The sequence below is a fragment of the Carcharodon carcharias genome, chromosome 17, assembly GCF_017639515.1.
Source record: "Carcharodon carcharias isolate sCarCar2 chromosome 17, sCarCar2.pri, whole genome shotgun sequence".
NCBI lineage: Eukaryota > Metazoa > Chordata > Chondrichthyes > Lamniformes > Lamnidae > Carcharodon > Carcharodon carcharias.
In genome coordinates this window covers 57,297,621-57,308,035 of record NC_054483.1, presented here as the reverse complement: position 1 = coordinate 57,308,035, position 10,415 = coordinate 57,297,621, and the positions used below count along the sequence as shown (strand labels likewise).

At 46.6% G+C, this 10,415-nt stretch overlaps 1 protein-coding gene across 1 annotated transcript; it reads left to right on the top strand.

Moving 5' to 3' along the window:
- Positions 1 to 1,594: 1,594 nt before the first annotated feature.
- dkk1b (dickkopf WNT signaling pathway inhibitor 1b) lies at positions 1,595 to 4,288 on the top strand. Its single transcript, XM_041210003.1, has 4 exons — positions 1,595 to 1,974; positions 2,999 to 3,149; positions 3,713 to 3,859; positions 3,979 to 4,288. Exons 1-4 carry the CDS (start codon positions 1,780 to 1,782, stop codon positions 4,227 to 4,229), a joined length of 744 nt encoding a protein of 247 aa, XP_041065937.1. The 5' UTR covers positions 1,595 to 1,779; the 3' UTR covers positions 4,230 to 4,288.
- Positions 4,289 to 10,415: the final 6,127 nt, after the last annotated feature.

The window sequence follows — 10,415 nt, the reverse complement described above, 5'->3', positions numbered from 1 at the left end:
AAACCCACAATAGCAGTTCAGAGAAGCCGGCTTAAATTGCTTATCATTAAGTGCTGAACAGTCTATATTTGTTTTACTGCGCTGGGAGTGCATGATAATTCACTGTGTAAACTCTTCACTGCTCTGCATTTCCACGGGGTCTTTGATCTCCCTGGTCTGTTTAATCAAGTGGATTTCAAAGTTAGCCCGTTATAATCGCGGATCAAATGCTGCAAATGGAGCGAGAATGATCTGAATGTATTCAACTCCCATTTTCCAGCCAGACAGGGTGTAGACCCTGAACATCTTCATGGCTCCAAAATAAACAAAAACAGACGTGAAACTCATCGGCTAGAACATTGCGACAGTGTGCTCCCACACCCTGCACCTGGACCTCAGGTTTGTAGAAACGGGCAGGACCTGTAGGAAAGCTCACCGAGAGATACTTTCTTCCCATCCCAGTTGCCATCCGCACTCGTTTCCTCCAATTTGGGCACCGTGGGTTAACGAACAACAAAAAGAGACAGTGAGAGATAGAAAAGCAGAGAGAGAGAGAAATGGAAGAGCAGAGAGAGAAATCACGAGAAAAAGACTGGCACAGAGAGAGAGAGAGGCAGTGACATGCAGAGAGAAACAGCGAGAAAGACGGGGAGCAAGAGAGAGAGATGGAGGGAGAGACAGGCTGAAACAAAAACGGTTTAGATAGAGGCAGAGAGCGATAGAATGAAAAAGCGAGACAGAGAGCGGCAATTAGAACGCCAGAGATATAAAGAGTTAGAGAGAGAGAGGGAGATAGAAACAGAAAGACAGAGACAGTGAAAGAGAGGGATATAGAGACTGAGGGAGATAGAGATCGAGAGAGAGAGTGATGGAGAGGGACCTAGAGACAGAGTGAGGGAGATAGAGACAGAGAGAGAGAGAGAGAGTGGGGGAGAGGGAGATAGAGAGAGTGAGGGAGATAGATACAGAGAGGAGCAGTCGGGGAGAGGGAGATAGAGACAGAGAGGGAGAAAGAGTAAAGGAGATGGAGACAGAGAAAGAGGGAGAGAGACAGAGGGCGACAGAGACAGATTGAGGGAGGGTGTGAGGGAGAAGGAGATAAAGAGAGAGAGGGGAGATAGAGACTGAGAGAGGGAGACAGAGACATTGAGGAAGATAGAGGCAGAGTGAAGGAGATGGAAACAGACAGGGGGAGATAGATATAAAGAGTGAAGGAGGTAGTGGCAGAGACAGGGGAGAAAGGGAGAGAGACAGTGAGGAAGAGGGAGATAGAGGCAGAGTGAGGGAGATGGAAACAGAGAGAGGGAGATAGAGGGAGAGAGAGACAGTGAGGGAGAGGGAGATAGATACAGGCTTCGGAAAGGTGCCAAACCTCGTTGTGGTGCCATCTGTGGGGAATGTGATCCATTGGAAATCACTGTTGATTTCACCCTGGAGTTGATTTCACCCTGGATGGGGGATCCCGTGGGTTTGTAAACTCTCCGGAACATCATAAACTGAACCTTTGAAATTCCAGCCCAGTCTTTGTCACACATGGGCGAGGGGGCGGGAACACAAACAACATCAGCAAATATAAATCGGCCCGAAGCGGAGGGGAAATCAGTTGACGGGAAGTTTCTGCTCTGGAGTGAGTTACAAGCAGACAATCTCCGAGCCTCTGGACAGACCGATCTTTACCTGCTCTGAGGTTTATGTGTGAGAGCGTGAAGGGCATATTTTGTTGCTGATTCCTAGTTGACTTTCTGCCACCTGTGAATCTGGCTCTGTGTCCGATTCCTGGGGCGAATCGAGATCCTCACCATGTATTTGGAAGCGGTGCAAATGGGCAGGCTGTTCCTCACCTTCTGCCTCTACAATGCCGTGAGCTCCTTCAATTCCAACGCCATCAAGACGGGTAGTGGAGCAGTGCAGAGCCCAAGTCACCCGGCCAGTATTGCTCCCCAGGTTGTCCACCAGCACAGTGTCAACAAAAACCATGCAGTCGACCAACTCCAGGTGTGTATAATCCCAGGAAAATCCCAGCCAGCACCTGAAGCTGTCCCTACTTTCCAAACCCAGGTGTCAATTCCGACAAAACAAAGGGCATTGTTTAATCTGGAATATTCCTTTTTTAAGATTTTACTATCCAATATTTTTGGATGTTTCAGACCTGGACTCTAGCTCAACAATATCTGTTCTAAAATGTGAGTGTGTATGTGCTTGGCGATATCTGTGTGTCTGTCTGTCTGTCTGTCCTTGCAGGATGTATGTATCAGTATGTGTGTGTTGCAGGTTGGGTATATGCAGGTCTGTGTTGCTGTGTGTATTGCAGGGTCTACCTCTGTGTGTCTATGTTGTGGGGTATATCTGCGTGTCTCTAATGGGCTATAACAGTGTGCCTATGTTGCAGGGTTTTTCTGTGTGTGCTTGTGGGGTATATGTGTGTGTCTATTATGGGGTATATTTGTGTGTGCCTATGTTGTGGGGAATATCTGTGTACATCTATGTTGTGGGGTATATCTGTGTGTGCCTATGTTGTGGGGTATATCTGTGTGTGCTTGATGTGGGGTATATGTGTGTGTCTATTGTGGGGTATATCTACGTTGTGGGGTATATCTGTGTGTGCTTGTTGTGGGGTATATGTGTGTGTCTATTGTGGGGTATATCTACGTTGTGGGGTATATGTCTGTGCTTGTTGTGGGGTATATGTGTGTGTCTATTGTGGGGTATATCTATGTTGTGGGATATATCTGTGTGCCTATGTTGAGAGGTGTGTGTGTGCTTGTTGTGGGGTATATCTGTGTGCCTGTTGTGGGGCATATCTGTGTGTGTCTATATTGTGGGTGCATCTGTGTATCTATGTTGTGAGGTATATGTGTGTGCTTGTGGGGTATATCTGTGTGTGTCTGTTGGGCATATCTGTGTGTGTCTATGTTTTAGAATGTGCCCCTGTCTGTTCTCGGATGTGTGTGTATGAGTTTCTAGGTGTTTTCTCCGTGTTGAGTGTTTCGGGAACTGACTCTTGCTGTTACTTTTCCAGCTCGCCACTTGCTTGGATGACCGGGACTGTGCTGTCGAGCAGTTCTGTTCCGCTTCGCGCTCCGCTTCCCAGCATTGCCTGAACTGCCGCCGGCGCCGGAAGCGCTGTCTCCGAGATGCTATGTGCTGTCCGGGGACTCGCTGCAGTAACGGTGAGGCTCGGGGAGGACAGGGGTGGACATTAAAGGTGGGGAAGAGGGTGAGGGTGCAAGAGAAGAAACCAGGGAAATGCTGCCGTGTAGAGGCTGATGCAGGGCAGGACCTTTGTATCTTGTATCAAACTCGGGAGCGGCTGAAGACTGGGAGGGAAAGACCCGTTTTATCCGAGTGGAAAGCGAACTGGAGTGTTAATCCGCAGTAGCGGATCTGTCTACAGGGGAATAAGTTTAATATCCACCCCGCCTTTCCTACATGGCAGGAGTGATTTGCAAAAAGTACTTCATTGGCTGTAAAAGCGCTGAAGTCCCAGATATGCAGCAGGGCGCTATATAAATGCAAGCTCCTTTCTGAAAGTTTGTATTACATGCATAGCACAATAAACAGCCCCCCACCCCCCCCCCCCCCCCTCCCCTGGTTTAATTCGCTCGGATTGGGGACCCCCACTCCCTGGTGCGGTCGAGCCCATAGATTTACATTTCCAAATTCAACAACCTTCTCTGAAGCGGTCATTTGGGGGAAGTGAAATGACTTGGAGGATTTCTGGCTTCTGTTCCAGGTATGTGCGTGCCCAATGATGCGGAGCACATCCCCGAGGAGATAGAGGAGACGATCCTGGATAGCTGGAGCCCTGAGGATCAGCAAACCACCCTGGATAGTCAGCCGAGGAGGACCACCGTCCCAGCGAGGTCCCACTCCGTGAAAGGTATGCTTTAGAACCAAGTTTATCTTCAAATCAACCCCGCCTGCTTCAAACGGGACATAAAGTTGAAATGTGGAGTTGAGGCTTCAAAGGCCTGACTTTTTTTTTATATCCTCCCTCAGGGCAAGAAGGCGACGTTTGTCTCAGGTCCTCAGACTGTGCCCAAGGACTGTGCTGCGCCCGACACTTCTGGTCCAAGATCTGCAAGCCCGTGCTGAGGGAAGGCCAAGTGTGCACCAGGCACAAGCGGAAAGGCTCGCACGGCCTGGAGATATTCCAGAGGTGCGACTGCGCCCAGGGTTACTCGTGCCGGATGCAGAGAGGGGCCAGTCACGGCTCCAGCAAGAATTCAAGGCTGCACACCTGCCAGTGAGCCCGGGACAGCGCAGTCACCATGGACAATGAAGGTGTGGATGGGGAAGGAGCGACCCCGACACCTCTCCGGGGGTTGGGGTGGGGGAGGGAGCTGTGTGGGGAGGGAGGGGGGGTGGTAGTGAAGACTTCGGTTCGTGATCAGCCGACAGCCGAGCTCCCTCTTGTGGGCTTTAGACTGGAAATACTCCGGCATCTTTCAGAATTCGAAGTGTATTGGGTTTTTTCTTTTGGTTCCCTTTTAAGGAACTATGTAGACTGTAATGCTTGCAGTAAATTACTGTGTTGTAAAAGATTCAGTCTGGCACTTACACTGTAAATACTTGACTGACCAGTATTGTCGAAAATGCAGCAAGGCCATTCTAACTGTCCAGCCAGTGTTGTAAATTGTTCCATATTGTTGCTATTGAGTGTCTGTGATATAAATTTTCTATATTTTAACTGAAATAAAATGCCACCAACGACCATCGTCTCATTTGTTAGCTATAATTGTTAACCGTGGGGTTAACATAATCGCACACAATATAGGTATCCAGGTGGCCTTTTAATCTACACTCTTGTTAAGGGTAAATTTTATTCTGAAACTCCTAAACCTTAATACCAGACTATAACACATCCCAAGCACTGGTGGATCTCCCTTCAGCAGTTACATTGAAGCAATCTCAGTTAGCTATGGTCCATACTGCTCAATCCTATTTCCCCTTGACCTGTCACCAAGCAAAAGTCATTCTCCCTGCAACTATGTCCAACCTTTCGCAGTTGTCCTCAAGCGATTTTTGCCTATGTTCAAAACCTTCCCACCTCCATTCTACCCTCATCTACTTAACCACCTGTGTAAAATTGTCTCAGCCACTCTGTAGTGGGGAACATACCCTAAGCCAAGGCCTGTGAATGGCACAGAGACATTTTCTCAAAGCTAAATGATGCTATATAAAGGCAAGATGTTTTTTTCTGACACACAGAGAAAAGATGTACTATTTATGGGACTAAACATTAATTTTGGAAGCTCCTAAATGCACTTCGGCCATGGTAGAAGGTAGTTTAACACAACTAACTCCGGGCAGCACCAGTCCTGGATTTGGCTCATTCACATGCTGGGTTCTTGCAATGCTCATCCAATGGAAGCCTCTGATCTCCAGAATTCCAGCAGTCTATCAGTGAAACCCTGCATCTAGCCAATACAGTTCACCAGGGAATCACTCAAAAGGAGTGGGAGGGGAGGTTTCACACACCCCAAACAAAGCACAAACAGGCAGTGCTGTGCCAACTCTGGCTGCCAAAATTTACACTTCATACCACAGAGGAAATAAATACTCTACACTTGACTGGGACATTGTGCTGGTATTTATTTTACATTGGTGACAATGTAATATAAGATGGCAAGTAGATGTTATTAGAAATGAGCAGGAAAGTGGCAATCTGGAAATCCCTTTTGTTCCTTTGGAATTGAAGGCATTGCCACAGCTTCCAGGAAGCAATCACTGTCCTGCATAGTTCTGTGATACCTGTTGGTTGGCCTTGTCCACATTGCAATTACAAAACAAACTTTTTGTGCTCATGAGGGGAACACTGTTATGGACAACAGCACAAATAACACCCGAAGAAATACACGGCTCAGGGCTATGGCACTCTGGAGAGAATCAGCTTATTGTGCAAGAGTAAAAGCCAGAAATAGCTGAGGCAGCTGATTGGATGGTCTCTATCTTAGCCAATAACGGAATCACTTAAAAGGAGATGGAGGTGAGGTTTCTTACACCTGAAACAAAGTGCAAATTAGCAGCACTGTGTATGGTTGCAATGAAGCCTCTGATCTGTTTACATTTAGACAAGGTGAGTTTGGTAGCTGTAGGATTTATTCAGAAACTGTCCATTCAGCCCAACAGATCAATGTTGGTATTTATGTTTCACATGGGCCTCTTTTCAACACCCCTCATCTCAGCCTATCAACATATTTTTCTATTTTCTTTCTCCCTCATGTATTTATCCAGTATCCCCTTAAATGTATCTATGCCATTCAACTGAAACACTCCATATGTTAGTGAGCTACACATTCTCATGGAGAATGGAGACTTGCAAGAATGTCAGCTCTGTCCTAGAAAAAAAGTTCACTAACATGCCAAGGGTTCACTGGTCTGCCATGATTTTGCATCAAGTTGGAGTTATACTGCAGTTGGTGTAATGGCCAAGCAAGGTGGGATGTGTCCTGGAGATGTTCTCATCCCTTTTGGTTTCAGATGTTCCTCATCAGTCAAATTATCAAGCTGACTTTTTTTATTGATTCGTTCATGGGATGCAGCCAGCATTTATTGCCCATCCCTAATTGCCCTTGAAGAGTAGGAGTGAGCTGCCTTCTTGAACCGCTGCAGTCCATGTCGGGTAGGTACGTCCACAGTGCTGGAAGGAAGGGAGTTCCAAGATTTTGACCCAGTGACAGTGAAAAAATGAAGATATAGTTCGAAGTCAGGATGGTGAGTGACTTGGAAGGGAACTTGCAGGTGATGGTGTCCCCATGCATCTACTGCCCATGTTCTTTTAGGCCATGGGTTTGGAAGGTGCTGTCTAAGAAGCCTTGGTGAGTTCTTGCAGTGCATCTTGTAGATGGTACACATTGCTGCCACTGTCCATCGGTGGTGAAGAGACTAAATATTTACGGTGGTGGACAGGGTACCAATCAAGCGGGCTGCTTTGTCCTGGATGGTGTCGAGCTTCTTGAGTATTGTTGGAGCTGCACTCATCCAGGCAAGTGGAGAGTATTCCATCACACTCCTGACTTGTGCCTTATAGATAGTGCACAGGCTCTGGGGAGTCCGGAGGTGAGCTACTTACTGCAGGATTCCTAGCCTCTGACCTGCTCTTGTAGCCACAGCATTTATATGGCTGGTCCAGTTCAGTTTCTGGTCAATGGTAACTCCCAGGATGTTGATAGTGAGGAATGCAGTGACAGTAATGCCATTGAATGTCAGAGGAGATGGCTAGGTTCTCTCTTGTTGGAGATAATCATTTTCTGGTACTTGTGTGGCACAAATGTTACTTGCCATTATCAGCCCTACCCTGCATGTTATCCAGGTGTTGCTGCATATGATTAAGGAGTGCTTCAGTTTCTGAGGAGTTGCAAATGGTACTGAACATTGTGCAATCATCAGTGAACATCCTCACTTCTGACCTTATGATGGAGGAAGTTACTTGATGAAGCAGCTGAAGATGTTTGGGCCTAAGGCTCTGTTCTGAGGAACTCCTGCAATGATACCTTGGGACTGTGGGTCATTTTTGCATTGATGCCCATCTGAAACTGCTTCATGAAGCTGAATAACAGCACCATAAAATCTTATTGGACTACATACCTGACAGTGCTCTAAGATCTTCATTAGAATTGTTATTTATTCTTTCAAACTTTCATGCTTGAATTTCCTGAATGAAAGCACTCATGGGAAATAAGTATCTAGAAACAACAAAGTTAAGTAATGTTGATGCAAGTTTTGTACTCATGAATTGAAGCTGCTAGATTACAATCAATGGTTTATTTTCATGTTTATTGTAAATTTAAAATAATTCAAGCCTAACTATTCTCAATGCATTTCTAGTGTTTTGGCTTTGGAAGGGAGAAAATGTAAAATAATCCACCGCAATGCAGACTGCGCAACTCAGTTGTCACTCATTGTTATAAATTATACAGCCGAATCTTCAAATTGATGGGAAGAACTTTCAACTTTAGCAGGGTCATAAAACCGATGGTAGCAGATGGTTAGCCTATTACGCACTCTGTGACAATTAACAAATGAATGGGAGTTGTTGACATAACAATTTACAATGGTAACTGTTGACAGACAAGCATGACCAAAGCTCTTAACAATAGGAAGTAAGGTTTTTGGACCTTTATTGGCATTATTTCAAGACAATTAGCTGTGGACTACTGTTCAGTAACTTTGCAATATTGTCACCACTATCTGTAACTGTTCAGCATGGTCACTGCCATATAGCAATGGCACAGAAAACAATGGGTTTGGATGCCCAACAAAGACCAGTGTTGCAGTAAGGAAAACTGGAATAAAGCCATCCTCTGTAAACATATTAAAGCTTTTGGAAAGTTTGTTGTTTATTGTAGAGTTCAGGGGACAGGTCTAAAGTTCTCAAGCATCTTATATCAGGATATAAAAAATATTATTTGTATCTGTCAGATTTTGTATTTGTGAGCTCTTGGGTGGAATTTTATGCTCTTGTGGTTTGTCTGGAGGCGGAGAAGGGCATTTAATCAGGCGGGATAGTGCGAGCACCCCACTGCCTTCCTGCATCGCCAAAATCTATAAATTTCTGTAGCCTTCTCAAGGGCCTGCAAGAAAAGCCGAGGAAGGCCCATGGTCTGACATCCCACCCAGCCACCAGCTGAGGCCTTTAAGTGGCTAATTAATGAGGACTTAAGTGTCTCATCTTGTCACCGCTGGTGGTAACCAAGCTGTGGGTGGGCCTGTCACCATGTGGGGAGCAAGACAAGTAAACCTATGCAGGTTACTTGTTGTCTCCCAGCGGAGAGTTCTTCAGCATTTATATGGCTGGTCCAGTTCAGTTTCTGATCAATGGTAACTCCCAGGATGTTGATAGTGAGGAATGCAGTGACAGTAATGCCATTGAATGTCAGAGGAGATGGCTAGGTTCTCTCTTGTTGGAGATAATCATTTTCTGGTACTTGTGTGGCACAAATGTTACTTGCCATTATCAGCCCCAACCCGCATGTTGTCCAGGCAGGAGGGTGCGAGCATTCCCGCATCGCCAAAGTCTATAAATTTCTGTAGCCTTCTCAAGGGCCTGCAAGAAAAACCGAGGAAGGACCATGTCTAACATCCCACCCAGCCACCAGCTGAGGCCCTTAAGTGGCCAATTAATGACGACTTAAGGGTCTCATCTTGTCACCGCTGGTAGTAACCAAACTGTGGGTGGGCCTGTCACCATGTGGGGAGCAAGACAAGTAAACCTATGCAGGTTACTTGTTGTCTCCCAGGGGAAGGTTCTCCCTCACTCAGTGCTCGATCGAGGGACCCAGCATCGGGAAGGGGGGAGGCCACTAACAGCCACCACCTGCCTTTGCTGCTGACCCTCCCCCACTCCTCCATCAACCTCACCTTGCAAAGCCCAGCGGCCATTACTTACTTCTGGCCTGGGTCATTCCTTGATCCTGGACCTCCAGTGGCTGTCGTTCCTGCAGCAGCCATTGCCTCCCTGATGACACCGGTAAGCAAAAGAGCTACTGGCCTCTGATTGGCTGGCTGCTCTTGGCAGACGGGATTTCCACCCCTGGGGTTCTTGATCCCGGGGAAAGCTCACCAGTGGCCACTTAAGCCCTTGAGAGGCACTTAATGCTGGCATGCTTTCCTGGAGGAGACAACGCAGGTGGCTCGCCAATCTCCAGCTGGCAGGCGAGACCTCCGATTTTTTCCCTTGGGATTCATCCATGGGATGTGGGTGTCAGTGGCAAGGCCAGCATTTTTTGCGCATCCCTAACTGCCCTGGAAGTGAGTGGCTTGCCACGCCATTGCAGAGGGCAGTTAAGAATCAACCACATTAGTATGGATCTGGAGTCACATGTAGGCCAGACCTGGTAAGATGCTTCCATAAAATCCCACCTCCCCAAATTGATCATGTGTTTACCTATGTAACTCAGTGGCAACATTTCAAAAGTAATTAATTGCCTGTGAGACAATTTGGGACATCCCGAGGTCTTCAAATTAAGGGACTAAAATCCAAAAAATCCCCAGGACCTAATGGCCTAACACCCTAGGGTTCTAAAAGAGATAGCTGAGGAGATAGTGGATGCCCTAGCTATGATTTTCCAACATTCTTTCAATTTGGGAATGGCCCCATCAAATTGGAAGTTGGCAAATGTAATGCTGCTTTTCAAGGAGGGAGGAAGAGAATAAACAGGGAACTTAATATCCCAATTACCACATCCTTTAGATAATATCATCACCGTCAACACCCCTTTGTCCCTTTGTCTATGACATCTTTAGCAGCCTCTTCTTGGCCTCCACCTATCACTGGCCCCCTATCGAGCTCTCCTGTCCCACTCCCTTCTATCAGCTTATATTTCATCTAATTTCTATATGGCTTAGTTCTGATGAAGGATCATACGGACTCGAAACTTCAACTGTATCCCTCTCCGCAGATGCTGTCAGACCTGCTGAGTTTTTCCAGGTAC

Coding starts and splice junctions, on each gene's coding strand:
- dkk1b (XM_041210003.1), top strand. CDS start 1,780: ATGTATTTGGAAGCGGTGCAAATGGGCAGGCTGTTCCTCACCTTCTGC. Junction 1,975..2,998: donor ATGCAGTCGACCAACTCCAG/GTGTGTATAATC, acceptor TTACTTTTCCAG/CTCGCCACTTGCTTGGATGA. Junction 3,150..3,712: donor GGGGACTCGCTGCAGTAACG/GTGAGGCTCGGG, acceptor CTTCTGTTCCAG/GTATGTGCGTGCCCAATGAT.